The following is a 19,669-nucleotide window of genomic DNA, read 5'->3' on the forward strand; positions in this document are numbered from 1 at the left end:
TGACAGTTTTACTTCTTTTCCGATTAGGATTCCTTTTATTTCTTTTTCTTCCTTCTGCTAACTTTGGGGGTTTTTTGTTCTTCTTTCTCTAACTGCTTTAGGTATAAGGTTAGGTTGTTGATTTGAGATTTTTCTTGTTTCTTGAGGTAGGACTGTATTGCTATAAACTTCCCTCTTAGAACTGCTTTTGCTGCAACCCATAGGTTTTGGGTTGTTGTGTTTTCATTGTCATTTGTTTCTAGGCATTTTTTGATTTCCTCTTTGATTTCTTCAGTGATGTCTTGGTTATTTAGTACTGTATTGTTTAGCCTCCATATGTTTGCATTTTTTACAGTTTTTTTTTCTGTAACTGATATCTAGCCTCATAGCGTTGTGGTCAGAAACATACTTGATACACCTTCAATATTCTTAAATTACCAAGGCTTGATTTGTAACCCAAGATATGATCTATCCTGGAAAATGTTCCATGAGCACTTGAGAAAAATGTGTATTCTGTTGTTTTGGGATGGACTGTCCTATAAATGTCAATTAAGTCCATCTTGTTTAATGTGTCATTTAAAGCTTGTGTTTCCTTATTTATTTTCATTTTGGATGATCTGTCCATTGGTGAAAGTGGGGTGTTAAATTCCCACACTATTATTGTATTACTGTCGATTTTCTCTTTTATAGCTGTTAGCAGGTGCCTTATGTATTGAGGTGCTCCTATGTTGGGTGCATATATATTTATAATTGTTATATCTTCTTCTTGGATTGATCCCTTGATCATTATGTAGTGTCCTTCCTTGTCTCTTGAAACTTTATTTTAAATTCTATTTTATCTGATATGAGCATTGCTACTCCAGCTTTCTTTTGATTTCCATTGGCATGGAATATCTTTTTCCATCCCCTCAGTTCCAGTCTGTATGTGTCCCTAGGTCTGAAGTAGGTCTCTTGTAGACAGCATATATATGGGTCTTGTTTTTGTATCAATTCAGCAAGCCTGTGTCTTTTGGTTGGAGCAGTTAATCCATTCACGTTTAAGGTAATTATCGATATGTATGTTCCTATGACCATTTTCTTAATTGTTTTGGGTTTGTTTTTGTAGCTCATTTTCTTCTCTTGTGTTTCACATTTAGAGAAGTTCCTTTAGCATTTCTTGTAAAGCTGGTTTGAGGTGCTCAATTCTCTTAGCTTTTGCTTGTCTGTAAAGCTTTTAATTTCTTTATCAAATCTGAATGAGGGGCTTCCCTGGTGGCGCAGTGGTTGAGAGTCCGCCTGCCGATGCAGGGGACACGGTTTCGTACCCCAGTCCAGGAAGATCCCACATGCCGCGGAATGGCTGGGCCCGTGAGCTATGGCTGCTGAGCCTGCGCATCCGGAGCCTGTGCTCCACAATGGGAGACGCCACAACAGTGAGAGGCCCGCGTACTGCTAAAAAGAAACAAAAAAACAAAAAATCTGAATGAGATCCTTGCTGGTTAGAGTAATCTTGGTTGTAGGTTCTTCCCTTTCATCACTTTAAATATATCATGCCACTCCCTTCTGGCTTGTAGAGTTTCTGCTGAGAAATCAGCTGTTAACCTTATGGGAGTTCCCTTGTATGTTATTTGTCGTTTTTCCCTTGCTGCTTTTAATAATTTTTCTCTGACTTTAATTTTTGCCAATTTGATTACTGTGTGTCTTGGCGTGTTTCTCTTTGGGTTAATCCTGTATGGGACTCTCTGTGCTTCCTGGACTTGGGTGGCTATTTCCTGTCCCATGTTAGGGAAGTTTTCAACTATAATCTCTTCAAATATTTTCTCGGGTCCTTTCTCTCCTTCTTTTCCTTCTGGGACCCCTATAATGAGAATGTTGTGGCATTTAATGTTATCCCAGATATCTCTTATGCTATCTTTGTTTCTTTTCATTTTTTTTTCTTTATTTTGTTCTGCAGCAGTGAATTCCACCATTCTTTCTTCCAGGTCACTTATCCATTCTGCCTCAGTTATTCTGCTATTGATTCCTTCTAGTGTATTTTTCATTTCAATTATTGTATTGTTCATCTCTGTTGTTTGTTTTTGTTTTTGCGGTATGCGGGCCTCTCACTGTTGTGGTCTCTCCCGTTGCGGAGCACAGGCTCCGGATGCGCAGGCTCAGCGGCCATGGCTCATGGGCCCAGCCGCTCCGCGGCATGTGGGATCATCCCGGGCCAGGGCATGAACCTGTGTCCCCTGCATTTGCAGGTGGACTCTCAACCACTGCGCCACCAGGGAAGCCCTATCTTTGTTGTTTGTTCTTTAATTCTTCTAGATCTTTGTTAAACATTTCTTGCATCTTCTCGATCTTTGCCTCCATTCTTTTCCCGAGGTCCTGGATCATCTTCACTATCATTATTCTGAATTCTTTTTCTGGAAGCTTGCCTATCTCTACTTCATTTAGTTGTTCTTCTGGGGTTTTATCTTGTTCCTTCATTTGGTACATAGCCCTCTGCCTTTTCACCTTGTCCCTCTTTCTGTGAATGTGGTGTTTGTTCCACAGGCTGCAGGATTGTAATTCTTCTTGCTTCTGCTATCTGCCCTCTGGTGGATGAGGCTATCTAAGAGGCTTGTGCAGGTTTCCTGATGGGAGGGACTGGTGGTGGGCAGAGATGGCTGTTTCTCTGGTGGGCAGAGCTCAGTAAAACTTTAATCCACTTGTCTACTGATGCGGGGGGCTGGGTTCCCTCCCTGTTGGTTGTTTGGCCTGAGGTGACCCAACATTGGAGCCTACCCGGTCTCTTTGGTGGGGCTAATGGCGGGCTCTGGGAGGGCTCATGTCAAGGAGTACTTCCCAGAACTTCTGCTGCCAGTGTCCTTTTCCTCACGGTGAGGCACCGCCACCCCCTGCCTCTGCAGGAGACCCTCCAACACTAGCAGGTAGGTCTGGTTCAGTCTCCTTTGGGGTCACTGCTCCTTCCCCTGGGTCCCACTGCACACACTACTTTGTGTGTGCCCTCAAATAGTAGAGTCTCTGTTTCCCCCAGTGTTGTCAATGTCCTGCAATCAAATCCCGCTAGCCTTCAAAGTCTGATTCTCTAGGAATTCCTCCTCCTGTTGCCGGATCCCCAGGTTGGGAAGCCTGACGTGGATCTCAGAACCTTCACTCCAGTGGGTGGACTTCTGTGGTATAAGTGTTCTCCAGTTTGTGAGTCACCCACCCAGCAGTTATGGGATTTGATTTTACTGTGATTGTGCCCCTCTTACCATCCCATTTTTGCTTCTCCTTTGTCTTTGGATGTGGGGTATCTTTTTTGGTGAGTTCCAGTGTCTTCCTGTCGATGATTTTTCAGCAATTAGTTGTGACTTTGTTATTCTCGAAAGAGGGAGTGATAGCACATCCTTCTACTCCACCATCTTAAACCAATCCTTGACATTATTTTTTAATCTAGTCTGAAAACTTTGTTTTTCAATTTGAGTATTTTCCCCTTTACTTTTAATGTAATTTTTGTACAAGATGAATACTTTTATTTTGAACACTCTTAGTAAGTGTTCATATTTTTCCTACCTATTCTATGTTCTGTTTTGTTTGTTCTCTTTCTTTATTTTGTTTGATTAATATGTATATTATTCATTATTTCATTCATGTTCTAGGCAACAAAAACATTAGACTGTATTTGTTGGTTATCTCCTGGTTTATAATTAGTGTTCTTATGTTTTAAGTATATATCTGTTCTTATGTTTTAAGTATATATCTTTACATGATATATAAAGATATACATACATATCATGTAAAGTTATATACTTAAAACAAGATATATATATATATATCTTTTGCATCAATACCCCCTCATTCTCATACTACTTTGATTTTTATTGATACCTACTATCTGTCATATTCTGCAAAATCAAAAACAAACAAACAAAGCAAAACACCTCACTTCGGCAATCTTAATTTACTCACTGTGGTTCACAAATCTTTATGTCTATTCGACATGGACTATTCGAGATCTAAAGACATTCCTTGCTGGGTTGCAACAACTGATATTCTCCTCAGATTGCAAATCTTCCCAAAAGTGTTCTTCTCTAATATATTCTCTCAGTAGGATCCTGCTATATTTTAAGCCAGAACCTCAAAGGTAATCTAAACAATATATAGTGTCTACACTTTTCTCCTTTACCCTCTGCAATTAACAGGTCATCTTTTCTCATTAATTTATCCACCTAATAGCCTTCCTACACCCTCTTTTTCCATTTTTATTCAGTTCAAGATTTTTACCTTGCATCTCTTTTCAGCTCACCTCTTCAAAAAATTCTCCATCCAGCTGTGGGAATGATATCATAAATTGGCAAATCTGAATGCACTTATATTCTAAGCCATTTACTGGTCCCTTATTGCCTAAAGCTCCTCTTTATAACTGATGGTGCCTTTCAGGATATGACCCCAACTTGTTCTTCAGTTTCTTCTCCTTCCATTCAATCCTTTCTTTTTTTTTTTTTTTTTTTTTTTTGCGGTACGCGGGCCCCTCACTGTTGTGGCCTCTCCCGTTGCGCAGCACAGGCTCCGGACGCACAGGCTCAGTGACCATGGCTGATGGGCGCAGCCGCTCCACGGTATGTGGGATCTTCCCGGACCGGGACACGAACCCGTGTCCCCTGCATCGGCAGGCAGACTCTCAACCACTGCGCCACCAGGGAAGCCCTAATCCTTTCTTAATTTAAGCTTGTTATACAGAACTCCTTATATTTAAGTCAGTAGCAATCCATGAAAATAAGGTCTAAGTTAAACAAAACTTAAGTGATAGTAGAAACAGTTCACCACATAAATTCAAAACACCATCAGGAGACAACAGTGCTGAAAACAGACATGAAGTATGTATTTTTGATTAGGCCAAAATAGAAACATTACCATAATACAGTGGCATGAAATTTTATTTAAGACACCTTTTTTATTTATAGAATATTATTCAATTGCCGTTTTTATACATCAGAAATAGTTGAACATTGGCAATTTCCTTGAGTCCAACCTTATAATTACATCTGAACTCTATTTCCCCAAGTTTCCAGGAACAAAGAAATAGAGTTCAGAATTTTTATATATACCCTTGACGTTTGAATGGTACAGGTCCACTTACATGCAAATTTTTTCAACAGTAAATACTACATTACTACACAATATATGGTTCCTTCTCCTCCCTTCCTTCCTTTCTTTCTCTCTTTCTTTCTGACTGTAAACCATCTACCTGTCAAGAGAAATGCAAGGAAACATTCTTTCAGAAAGTGCCAACAAATTATCTCCAATAAATCACATCATGTCACAGCAGCAAAGTACATTTAGTGTGATATTCAAGGTGACCAAAAGAACAAATTAATATTGACTAAAAAAACTGCCCATCTGTAATGAGATCATTAAAGACCAGGACAAATATAACCTCTATATTATCCTGAGATTAATTCTTCACAGGCGCAAGAAAACACTACGTCTGCCTTGACTTGTCCTTGTTTACTTTTTATTATGTCAAAAGGAATTTTTTGAAATGGGATGCATGTGTTATCAAAGACATCACTGCCAGAAAATATTTATCTTCCAAAAATTACTTAAGAATAATCAGCAGCAATTAGACTTTGCAATTTGTTCTTCGAACCAACAAGACTAATTACTTAATGATACAATTATCCAAAACTAATTGAGAGTCTCCAATTACCCAGAGAGAAAAAAAATACTTGCAATGCTTTATGTCTCACAAAGAAAGAATTTTAAACCTTGGTAGCCAATTCATGTGCTGCTCCAGGTCTTGGTTTTCTCACAGTTAATAAGGAGAGTGACTAATCAGGACTTTAATTTTAGAAGCTTCTTTTATAAATCTGTGATGATGACTTTGTACCTATCTTTTGCATTCTGATGAAGTGTAAAATATTTTGACACCAACAATCTCTTAAACTCTGAATGATTTTTTTTTTTTGGAAAAGCATTTAGATCTTTCTAGTCTTAACTGCATTAACTGCATGCCTTATACTAAAAGAAGAAATAGCATGGAAAATATCTTGCAATCTTGCACAGAGTAAAATGTATTTTACTTAATTTTATTTTACAGGCAGCACTGTAGTTGCATTGTGTATATATATATACATATATATATACACACACACACACACAGACATAGTATATATACACACACACATACATATATACATACACATATATACATATGGGTATATATAAAATTGCAATGTATTTTCCCAGTGGAGAGATATAGATATAAAGATAAACCCATTCAAGCCAATTAAACTAAGAACTACTCAGATAAATGAAGGATGAGAAAAATAGCTAAATTTCATTTTTTCTTATAATTATGTTTTGATGTTTAAATAAACTTTGGACTCTTTACAAGAAAATAGATATGAGAGAGTATGAGCAAAATCAATGGAGGAAAATATCATCAATTACACACATTTTACATAATCAAACCATAGAATATATGACCACAGTAACAGTGGGATAGGATTGCCTCGGTTGTCTTTAGGAAATGCATTAAGAGAAAATCATAATTAGGCAGCTTTGTAAAGAAATCTTGCCTCTACAAATAATGTTTAAGATAAAATGTTTAATGTTTATATAAATTGTATCACTCTAACATTTATCCAGATGACATAGGAGTTTAGAGTTTGGAGAAACTGAAGATTGATCAATGTGTATAGCTGGGGATGAGTATAGAAATAAGAAATGGAAATAGATCATGTGTTAAATTTTAAAAGATGAATAAAACTTGGAGACTTGCAAGGTAGGGAAGATTCCATTCTAAGTAAACTGAACAGTGTGAGCAAAGCCAAAGAAATGAATATATTTGTAAGACATGAGGAAGTTAATCTGAACAGAATGAGGCAGTATCAGAGAGCAATTGAAGTTAAGAATACATTGACAAAAGGTCAGATTATGGAAGGGTTTGAAAATCAGCCAGTGGAGATAGATGACATTTTTCCTGATAATAATGAGAAATTACACAATTTTTGAATAGGAGAGTGACACAATTAAAATAGTATTTGAAAAGGTTAGTTTTTAGCAAGGTGCTGAAAAAAATTGGAGGGGGAGTGGAAGTAGTCAAATTACATAGGATACTTTGAATTCAAATTGAACATTATACATTTCTTTATGAAAAATGAACTAAAGACATGTATCCAACAACAGTTAAACATGGTACAGGAATGGATTTTAAAATTAGATATGTTGCCTAAGATAACTCATCTATTAGTTTATACTCAAAGCTAGCACTCAAACAAAAAAAGCAAAATCTCATTCAAAAAGTATGCTTTAGATGCTAAAATAATTAATCATGTAACATGATTAATTACATTAATTAGCATTTGTCTGTTTTAGCAGAAGCCTATTAAGTAAAAGCTCAAAAAGGTCGAGCATTAACTAACAAGTAATTTCGCCTGTTAAACTTTAAAAAGCTTTTATTTCTTTTATTTATTATTTTGTTTTTAGTAATACAATCTAGAAAGTCTCAGATTACAGGAAACATAATTTCTTCAATTTTTAGTGAATAGAAGAATGTTGAGGTAAATAAGATACATTTTAAATAATTTCAAAAAGCATGTAGAATTTATAGGCCCAATGCTGTGTTTAATACCCAAATTATACTGACTTCCTCCTATAAAGTAGGTACATATTTTAAGATAAAAAAAAAAGACATGGAGGTAAAGATGATTTGCTAAAGTTTAGGCTATTAAAAATATAGTTCATTTTTTGTGTCTAAAGTACACATAATAGATGATATTAGAGATACTTCAGAAATATTTTATAATTTTTTATAATATTTTATATTTTTTCTACAAAAAATTAATAGAGTAAGCACTATTTTTAAAAAATAACATAAAAAGTGTTCTTGGCCCATGGATTTTGGTTCAAAGGGAAAACAAAACAAAGTAAAACAAGAAACAACAAAAAAGCATGTTCTAATAAAAGCAATAATACTACTTTAAAAATATTTTTAAATAGTTTGATAAGGATTTTCTTATAAGAATTTAGCTTTGATTTATATTAAAATATTTTTAATATGCCAGAACTTGATTTTAAAATTGAGAAAATAACTTTAAATTAATAAAATATCAAATACATATTTTCTTCTAGTATTGAATTACTGCTACCACCTCAGAGATACAAAACAAAAATCTGTCTCATTTTACAATGAGAATAAATAGCACCCATTGAGCCTCAGTAAGCGTGTATGTATTTAGATTCAGGCATTAAGTTGTTGAAGATGATTAAAAAATGCCAACATTTTGGCCATTATTATAAATAAAGCAATTTTTTTCCTGTAGTAAAGTGAATTCCTGAAATTGTATCAGAAGTCACTCAGACCTTATTTCTTCTAAAGCACTATTTTTTAAAATGTTTTCTTGATATTTTTAAACAGTTAAGATTGTTACTATAGAGGAATAATTTCAAAATATTTAAAATATACAGTCAATTACATATATCAATAAAAAGGAAGCAGAGAGTAGTGGATAGAAACTGACCTCATTCACTGTGGCGTAGTAGCTTTCATGCTTGAATGTGGGTGAGTTGTCATTTCTGTCTCTCACCACGATTCGAACTTCATGGTAGATAACAGTACCCACTTTTTTGTTGATGCACTGAACCTGTACCACGATGGAGTGTATGTTCATTGGAGGCTGCAACACAGAAATTGCATCTTTTTAAAAAAATAATTGAAACTGAAGCATCTCATTACTGTCAAAGTATTTGTTTAATAAAATCTTCTATGTTTATTCACTTTTAAATGATAGTAATCTATAAAAATTGATCCATTTTGCCTTATTTTAAGGAAAAGTGAAGACAATCATGATTATTTCATTGCTTAATTTTCAAAATATAGGGTCTGAGGTAGTATTATGTTCATAATTAGAAAACCGGTGACGAACACAATCACAAAATTAATGTCTGATATTTGATGGGATGCCACATATTTTGTCCTTCCAAAAGTCAAAGAAGCAATGACATAAACTTCTAATTTATAAAAACAATGTATTAATGATAATATACATAGGATAGAGAGACTGTATAACATGGTATATCATTTGTTTAAATCTATATTTTTGCTAAAATATTAAACATTCATATCTGATAAAAACTAAAATATAGATAACCAAAAGAAGAGAATCCATTCACAACCCAATCAAACTTCCTAATTCTATACAGTTAGATGTTTATTTTGCTAATCTTTCCCTCTTTCCAAATATACATCTGTTTTATACACACATACACTCACACACACACACACACACACACACACGTGAATATCATCCCATGTTTGCAAATACAGATTTTCTATAGCACTTTGATGTATACTACTATGAAGCTATATTTTGTATTCCATCATAAGTCTATAGCATAGTTGGTCTAAGTAAAAACTTATAATGAGATGTTTATTATTGTCAATTTTTGTCATTACAAGCAAAATGTTTATATCTTGGTAAACATACTGTACATAAATATGTGCTAACTTTAATTATTTTTTATGATAAATTCTTATAAGGGGAGAATTGTCATCAAGGGGGCATTTATTACTCAGGTGCTACGATGAAGGGCTTGCAGAAGTGGGATACACACATCTCTGACTCTAGAGTTAAAGTGTTTAACACCACAGAATATTTCTTTGTGATTTTTAAAATATTTTTGAGTTTATAAAATTTTCTTTACATATAATTCTATCAGTATGATCTATTCTGACCACCCTGTTTAGAATGCCATGCCTCCAGTCTGCTCTGTCCTTTCAACTTTCCCCCTATTTATTTACTGTTTTTACTACATTTCTCATGCATCACATGGCATATTACACATTTTATATATTTGTTTGAGTTTGTCTCCCTTTACTATACTGGAAGCTTCATAAAGCCTGGGGTGTTATTTTGGTCATAACTAAATCTCTCTACCCAGTAACTAGCACTGTGTCTAGAACAGATGACTGAGTACTACCCGAGTTGTACTGCTGTGCTTCTAGCCTTAGTTCCATAACCTACTAATTGTATGATCTAGATGCAAACTCTCTCTGTGCTTAGTTTATTCACTTCTAAAAATGGGGATAATACTAAACACTGACATGACATAATCATCATAAGTATTAAATGAGCTTACCATGTGCTAGGCACATATTAACACATAACAGATGTAAATTATTTTTTACTTATAAAAAGCTAAATATCCAAAAAAGTAAAAAAACATGAATCTAAAAAAAACTACTGACAATCTTGAATTATAAAACAAATTATTAAATATTTGGATTAAAACCAATTTAAAGATATAGCAATGATTACTGGAACTTAGGGTAGGTTCATTAAAAATGTCACATTTCTAATGAGTAGAATGTTGTAGAAACTATACCTAACCTGAAGAAAACATTGTTTAATATCAAGATATTTTTATGGCCAATAAAGAGAAATGCAATCAAATTGTATTGTACCTGGCTGAATAATTGTATCTAGAAAGAATAACTTGAAGCATCATTATCATATGGAGGAAGGTCTCTAGTGAAGTACCATACAGATCTGAGTTCTAATGTCTGCCCCAATTCACTTTTAATCACTGACATACATAAATGTATTAAAGCCATGTGTGTAAAATCTGTGAATGCTACAAAGTTCAGAAGGATATATACTACATTTAATGATAAAAGACAAGGTTCAAAATAATTTTATCAGAATAATAAGTATCAAAAATCTACACTTCTACAATAATAAATTTAAATAATCTTATTTGTATTAGAAAAAAAGTTAATTGCCCAAATATAGTAATAAGTGGCTACAAACATTAATATGAAAATATAATTGTAAACTTTTGAGTTTTAAAAAATTTTGAGTTGGCATGTAAAGATGAGTTTACATGCCAACACTGTAAATGGACTACTAGAATAATAATACAAACTACTTCATATGCATTAATAATAGATGAAGAGATAGGTGGATTACAATAAGCACCATTTTATGGCCAAATTGGAAGTGAAGTCTAATCATCCTGAGAATGTGTGATAAAATTTGAGATGTTTAAACTAAAAATCACAAGATTCATCAGACATCTGAATGGTTGTTATGAAAAGATAAATTAGTTTATTCATTGTAGTCTCAGAGTATAGAAATAAGAACAATAAATAAAAAGTATTACAAAGCATATGTTTTCAATATAAGTCGAGATTTTCTATTAATCCAAAGTGGGTCAGAATAGAATGGACTATCCAAAAAATTAAGCCCCATCACTGAAAATCTGCAAGCTTGAGACTAAAATATAACTTAAAAAGACTAGGTCTTAGAAATATTCTGGAAAGAATTTAAATTATATGACCTCCATTTTTTACTACCAGTTTTAAAGTCTTTGCTTTAATAGGCTTTTTAAGTACTGCATATTTCAATTGTAAAGTAAAAAACAATAAATACTTCTACTATTAGCCCTTGGCACACCTCTCAGAAGACAATCAGGTGACAATTTATGTTCTTCTAAAGTTATTTATCTTATAAATATTGTGAGAGAGACCTATAAAACCATTCCATATCAACTTCTAATTCTATAGTAAGTGTTAGCATGGGACAGAAAGGTCACAACCTTTGTAAGTAGAGGATCAGATGTAGTGTGCTGCGACTCAGCCCCACTTACTCGCACTAAGTGCCCATAGATTAGATATAACCAGGTCACCTGGAACTCTTGTCACTGTCAACTTTAGTCCCCTATGCAACTGTTAGTAGCATGGATAGAACTTAGCTTGCAATAAATTCCAACCATAATGGATCATGATGAAGGCAAGAATTCCCTGTGGCTAATATACAGCATTCACTGTAATCTCACGTTGGAATAGAATCTATTCTGCTCTGTAACAAGGTCATAAATATACCAAAGACAGTTCCACCAAGTCTATTAGTGAGAGTTTAGGGAATCTAAAATGCTTAGGAATGTGTTAGGGAAGTTTTGGTTTATTTTTAATAACTGGGTGGCAAAAATAAGTCATGGCAATTCTTTCTCTGATTCTCTTAAATTGCTTCATTCATGAAACAAATCAGAAAAAAAAATGCTGTGTATAAACTGTTTGGGGGTAATTATTAGGGTGATTACCATTCATATATACCTAGACATGCAAACTATTGTCCAAATTTAAAAACAATTGTTCAGCATAGTACTCTGAATGTATATTTGCATATCTGTATATTAGTACACATGTGTGAATACATTTTGACATACATAGATAAAGTTCAGGAATGATATGTACCAACAGTTGATGAAGGTTATCTTTGAAAAGTAAGGCCAAGAGTAAAAAGTAGGTGAAGAATTTTTTTCCAATAAATATGTATGAATTTTTTAATTTGAAAAACATTTATTACATTTTTCAATCACTTAAGTTGCAACATGCAAAGTGAAGCTTTTATAAATAATTTATTGATGCGAACAGTGTAGATTATAGCATACATATTCAGTCTAAGGAGAACTGAGTTTTTTCTAGAAGATACATTATTTGGATTGCTTAATAAATAAATGTTTAGCAAACCTGAATAAGAACTGATTTTATTTTTCATAAAGCAAAGGCAAATGTTATTCACTCCTCACAGGAATGGAAGTTTTTTATCATGATTTTTCTTCCTATATAAATACTATTTTTACAAAATAAAAAGTCTTCATTACTTTAAAAATAAACTGGAGGACAGTGAAAAGAAATAAGACCCAGTATGTTGTAGAAATACTTTTTAAACAATGAAACAAAAGTTAACATAAATGGCTGGCCAGAGTTATAAGTGTACTTCATAAATTAAGCTTTCAAAATAAATGGTATATTTAAAGAAGTTGCCTAAAGAAGAAAGTACGGATTTGAAAATATTGTTAGGTATATGTAATATTTAGAAATGTGTAGGTTTTTCACAATCAGTTATTAAGGACACTAAGTTTATTTAATTGTACTTATTTTATGGAAAGTTCAACATGGTTTGGGATTAATATGACATAGTCCTTTTACATTAAGCAAATCCTGTAAAACTGATATGAGATGAATATAGATAACTATAATGTGAGTCAAAAAAGAGTTCTGAAGGAATTCCCTGGCAGTCCAGTGGTTAGGACTTGGTGCCTTCACTGCTGGGGCCTGAATTCAATCCCTGGTTGGAGAACTAAGATCCTACAAACTGCATGGCACACCCAAAAAAAAAAAAAAAAAAAAAAGAGTTTTGAAGGCTTAGGAGTTTGGAGTAAGAAATTATGTACCAGTGTTACTATTAGGAAATATTTTATGTAGAGAGTAGAAATTTAAGACATGTTTTGGTAGTAGATAACATTTAACTGATGGTAATGGATAAAGGTAATTTCAAAGTATAGGTTCAAAAGAGTATCAGGGTAGGCATGATAAGAAAAAGTTAGATTATGTTGAGGGAACAGCAATTAGTTCAGTTTTCCTAGATTAGAGAATATATGTTTCTAAATAAAAGGAAAAGAGATAGGCTGCAGGTTGAATCTAGGAAACCTCAAGGGACAGTTTGCACTGAGAATTCATCTACCAATAAGGTCATAACTGTGCTTTGAGACACTAAAACTGGAGAAGGTTGAATCGTGAAATATAGTAAGGAGAACTATTAGGAGATTTTTCCAAAGTCAAGTGAGAACTAAGAGGGGCTGTCCTGGAGTTATGCTGATGGATGCAAATGCAAGACATACTGTGGAGATAAAAGTACAAAACTTAGTAGTTAAATGGATATTGGCCTGGAAATAGAAGTCAAAGCTCTTTGTGCATTTACCAATTTAAAATCCAAAAGAAGAGATGTTAAGATATTCAGCATGTTCCATGCTCTTGAATTCTAAGAATTAATATAGTTAAAATGGCCATACTACCCAAAGCAATCTACAGGTTTATTGTGATCCCTATGAAATTACCCATGACATTTTTCACAGAACTGGAACAAACTATCCTAAAATTAATATGGAACCATAAATGCCCCAGAATTGCCAAAGCAATTCTTAGGAAAAAGAACAAAGCAGGAGGCATAACCCCCCCAGACTTCAGACAATACTACCAAGCTTCAATAATCAAAACAGCATGGTATTGACACAAAAACAGACATATGGATCAATGGAACAGAACAGAGAGACCAGAAATAAACCCATACACCTATGGACAATTCATCTTCAACAAAGAAGGCAAGAATATAAAATGGGGAAAAGAGTCTCTTTAGCAAGTGGTGTTGGGAAAGTTGGACAGCCACATGTAAATCAATGAAGGTAGAACACACCGTCACACCATACAGAAAAATAAACTGAAAATGGCTTAAAGACTTAAATATAAGACATGACACTATAAAACTCCTAGAAGAGAACATAGGCAAAACATTCTCTGACATAAACTGTACCAATGTTTTCTTAGGTCAGTCTCCCAAGGCAATAGAAATAAAAGCAAAATAAACAGATGGGACCTAATCAAACTTGCAAGCTTCTGTACAGCAAGGGAAACCATAAACAAAATTAAAAGGCAACCTACAGACCGGGAGAAAATATTTGCAAATAATGTGACAGACAAGGGCTTAATTTCCAAAATATACAAACAAATCATACAACTCAACAACAAAAAAACAAACAACTCAATTGAAAAATGGGCAGAAGACTAAATAGACATTTCTCCAAAGAAGACATCCAGATGGCCAACAGACACATAAAAAGATGCTCAGCATCACTAATTATTAGAGAAATGCAAACAAAAACTACAATGAGGTACCACCTCACACTGGTCAGAACAGGTATCATTAAAAAGTCTACAAATAATAAATGTTGGAGAGGGTGTGGAAAAAAGGGAACCCTCTTACACTGTTGATGGGAATGTAAATTGGTGCAGCCATTATGGAAAAGTGTATAGAGGGTTCCTCAAAAAACTAAAAATAGAGTTGCCATATGATTTAGCAATCCCACTCCTAGGCATATATCCAGACAAAACTATAATTCTAAAATATTCATGCACCCCTATTTTCATAGCAGCACTATATACAATAGCCTAGACATGGAAACAACCTAAATGTCCATCGACAGATAAATGGATAAAGATGCTGTGTGTGTGTGTGCGTGTGTGTACACACACACGCACACACACACACACACACTGGAATATTATTCAGCCATTAAAAAGAATGAAACAATGTCATTTGCAGCAACATGGATGGACCCAGAAATTATCATACTAAGTAAAGTAAGTCAGAAAGAGAAAGACAAATACCATATGATATCACTTATATGTGGAATCTAAGTACAACAAAAATGAACATATCTATGAAACAGAAACAGACTCACAGACATAGAGAACAGACTTGTGGTTGCCAAGGGAGAGAGGGGTGGTGGAGGGAAGGATTGGGAGCTTGGGATTAGCAGATGCAAACTAGTATATAAAGGATGGATAAACAACGAGGTTTGACTGTATAGCACAGGGAACTATATTCAATATCCTGTGATAAACCAGAATGGAAAAGAATATGAAAAAGAATATATATATGTATAACTGAGTCACTTTGCTGTACAACAGAAATTAACACAACATTGTAAATCAACTATACTATACTTCCATAATTTTTTTAAAATGTTGGGATTGTTATGAACACAATTTTTCACTATTCAAATCTTTTAGAAGTTTGCCCAGAGTTTTGAGATAAGTATAACAGGACTGTGCCAGAATTATATTTTTTATTGCAATTTGAATTACTGATTTTATTGTGACCACTATTATCCTATGTCCAATAGTGAATAGAGAATATTGCTCATGAGACAATAATTATAGACTTTAAATTAACAGACTTTAAAACAAAGAGTATAACAAAAGACAAAGGCATTACATGATGATAAAGAGGTCAACTAAATAAGATATAACATTTTTAAACATATATATACCTAAGAGTGCCTAAATATATAAAGCAAATATTAAAAGGCATAAATAGATAAATTAACACTAATACAATAATAGTAGAGGACTTTAATTCCCCACTTATATCAAATGGATATCATCCAGACAGAAATGCAAAAAGGAAACATTGACCTTAAATGACACATTGTATCATATGGACTAGATAGGTAGCAATAGAACATCCCATCCAGAGGAGCTAGATAGGTAGCAATAGAACATCCCATCCAGAGGAGCAGAATTACCTATTCTTTTAAAGTCCACATGGAACATTCCCCATAATAGATCACATGCTAGCCAAAAAACAAGTCTCAATAAATTTAATATTACTGAAATCATATTGAGTTATTTTCCCACAACAATTGTATGAAACTAGAAATCAATTACAGGAAGAAAACTGCAGAAAATACAAGCATGTGGAGACAACAACATGGTACTAAAAAAATAAGCAATAGGTCAACAAAGAAATCAAAGAGGAAATTTAAAAAAATACCTTGAGAAGAATGAAAATATAAACACAACTTTCCAAAATCTATGGAACACAATAAAAACAGTTCTAAGAGGGAAATTTATATTGATACAGAAAAATATCAAATAAACAACCTAGTTTTACACCTAAAGGAATCAGAAAAAGAACAAAACCCAAAATTATTAGACGAAAGGAAATGATAGAGATCAGAGTGGAAATAAATGAAATAGAGACTAAAGGGCAATAGAAAGAATAATGAAACTAAGAGCTGTTTTTTTAAAAGAAAACCAAAATTAATCTTTAGCCAGACTCATCAAGAGAAAAAGAGAGAGGGCCCAAATAAAGTAAATTAGAAATGAAAGAGGAGAATTTACAACTAATATCATAGAAATACAAACAATGATAAGAGACTACTATAGATAAGTTTATGTCAAAAACTGGACAACCTAGAAGACATAAACAAATTAGAAACATATAATCTTCCAAGACTGAATACGGAAGAAATAGAAAATATGAACAGACAAATTACTAGTGATGAAATTAAACGAATAATCAATAAACTCCCAACAAACAAAAGTATAGAACCAGAAAGCTTCACAAGGGAATTCTACCAAACATTTAAAGAGTTAATACCTATCCTTCTCAAACTATTCCAAGACAAAATACAAATGAAAGGAATGCTTCCAAACTCATTCTATGAGGCCAGCATTACCTTGATATCAAAACCAGACAAAGACATTATAAAAAGAGAAAATTAGAGGCCAATATTCCTGATGAACATAGATGCAAAAATTCTTAACAAAATATTAGCAAACTGAATTCAACAATATATTAAAAGGTTCATACATCATGATCAAGTGGGATTTATTCCAGGGATGCAAGGATGGTTCAATATTTGCAAATCAATCCAAATTATACACCATATTACCAAATGAAGGATAAAAATCATATGATCATCGCAATAGATACAAAAAAAGGATTTGACAAAATTCAACATCCATTCATGATTAAAAAAAAAAAGACTCTCAACAAAGTTGGTAGATTGGTACTATAGCTCAACACAATGGCCAATTTTTTTTTTTTTTTTGCTAAGAACATAGTATTGATTTAACAACAAGCGATTGGTCTTACATGTATTACTATGCACCATTACTTTCTCTGTTCAAACAACCAAAACTAAACAAATCAAATGCAATGCTATTTATTTTTTGTTGATTTTCACAGGTGATCCTTTGATGTTGAGTTTGTCCACAGAAACATTTGATCTTCTCCCACGTTCAATGGCTGGACTTAGATGAAATTTCTCCCTTCTTTTAAGTTCTTGGGATCCTGAATTCTCATGACCAATGCTTCACATCCTAGAGTTTTCTAGATTGCACCAGTGTCCCCTTGGTCCCCTTCAGAATCTCATTTTGCCACTCATCATCAAAAGCATGAACATCACTTTCATTCATATTGATGAACTCTTGATTGACCTCTTTATCTCCAGTCTTGCTGTTCTTTGACTTTTTCTTTTTTTTTTTTTTTTTTTTGCGGTACACTGTCCTCTCACTGTTGTGGCCTCTCCCGTTGCAGAGCACAGGCTCCGGACACGCAGGCTCAGCGGCCATGGCTCACGGGCCCAGCTGCTCAGTGGCATGTGGGATCTTCCCGGACCGGGGCACAAACCCGTGTCCCCTGCATCGGCAGGCGGACTCTCAACCACTGCATCACCAGGGAAGCCCTATTCTTTGACTTTTTAATGACATGAGTTTGGTCATGAAGGTGATGACCAACAGCCATTTTTTCTAGTCCACTCTCAAGAATCTCTCAGTGCCCTCCTACTTTCTTTTATTCCTCCTGGAGCCCTGCGAGTTTGAGTTGAGGTCTGGAAAATCTTTGGTTGTTCATCTCCTACTTTGGAATAAGTCATAACTGAGGAAGAACTAAACAAATGTCCATTTGGATCCATTGAAAAGTGACCAAAGTTTCTTTGTAATTCCTGCATACTGTTTCGTATATTTAACATTATTTGGTCCATTGACAGAAGAGGGTTGACATCTGTACAAGTCAAGGAGTTTTCTCCATCCTCATATCCCGTACGGTTACAAGCTCTTCCTCTACCATCAGAGATGTTGAACATGTCTCTTCCAAAAGGTTCAGAAAAATTTCTCATCATCTGTCGCATACTTTCTCAGTGTGCCATGAACGAATCAGAGAAGAAGGGATCATCCTCAAAGCTGCTGCTCAGCATCCCAAACATCCTGGCTCTGTCTCAGGTGGCGACATTCACGGACAGACTGGAAAACGATGCAACTTGCCGCGGCCGCAGCCTGAGCCAGCCTGTTCAATAATGGCCATTTATGACAAACTCACAGCTAACATCATACCCAATGGTGAAAAGCTGAAAGCTTTTCCTCTAAGATCAAGAATAAGACAAGGGGGCTTCCCTGGTGGCGCAGTGGTTGAGAGTCCGCCTGTCGATGCAGGGGAGGCGGGTTCGTGACCCGGTCCGGGAGGATCCCACGTGCCTCGGAGCGGCTGGGCCTGTGAGCCATGGCCGCTGGGCCTGCGCGTCCGGAGTCTGTGCTCCGCAAAGGGAGAGGCCACAGCAAGTGGGAGGCTCGCGTACCGCAAAAAAAAAAAAAAAAAAAAAAAAAAGAATAAGACAAGGATGCTACTCTCACCACTTTTGTTCAACATAGTATTGGAAGTCCTAGTGCCAGCAATTAGACGAGATAAAATAAATTAAAGATATCCAAATTGGAAGGGAAGAAGTAAAACTGTCACTATTTGCAGATGACATAATACTATATGTAGAAAACACTAAAGACTTCACAAAAAAATTACTATAACTAATAAATAAATTCAGTACAGTTTCAGGATACAACAAATTTAATATACAGAACACTGTTGCATTTCTATACATTAATAATGAACTATCAGAAAGAGAAATCAAGTAAACGATCCTACTTACAACTGCATTAAACAGAATAAATACCTAGGAATAAATTTAACCAAGGAGATGAAAGATCTGTACTCTGAGAACTCTAAGATGTTGATGAAAGAAATGGAAGATGACACAAATAAAAGGAAAGATATACCTTTTTTGTGGACTGGAATAATTAATATTGTTAAAATGCCCATACTATCTAAAGCAATCTACAGATTCGACACAATCCCTATCAAAATAATCATGGCATTTTTCACAGAACTAAAACAAATAATCTAAAAATGTGAAAAGGGGATGATATCAGAATAAAATGAATACACTTAACTTTGGGGGAAAAATCACTCCTGTTTTATTTTGTTTCATTTTTCTCATGTTACTATAGACGTGCTAAACTTTAAAGACTGGCCCTTTACCTATATATTTATCTCTAAAT

General features: G+C 34.3%; 1 protein-coding gene and 1 pseudogene across 8 annotated transcripts in view; both read right to left on the reverse strand.

Annotated features, from left to right (window-relative positions):
- PCDH15 (protocadherin related 15) overlaps nt 1-19,669 on the reverse strand; it is a 727,135-nt gene that overhangs the window by 434,323 nt on the left and 273,143 nt on the right. For all 8 annotated transcript variants that reach the window (XM_033841882.2, XM_033841881.2, XM_073793727.1 and 5 more), the window contains one exon: nt 8,454-8,609. In XM_033841882.2, the coding sequence (XP_033697773.1) occupies nt 8,454-8,609 (156 nt within the window). The remainder of the gene's footprint in view (nt 1-8,453; nt 8,610-19,669) is intronic.
- LOC101325499 (myeloid leukemia factor 1-like) lies at nt 17,506-18,534 on the reverse strand (annotated as a pseudogene).

This window comes from Tursiops truncatus, chromosome 16, assembly GCF_011762595.2.
Source record: "Tursiops truncatus isolate mTurTru1 chromosome 16, mTurTru1.mat.Y, whole genome shotgun sequence".
NCBI lineage: Eukaryota > Metazoa > Chordata > Mammalia > Artiodactyla > Delphinidae > Tursiops > Tursiops truncatus.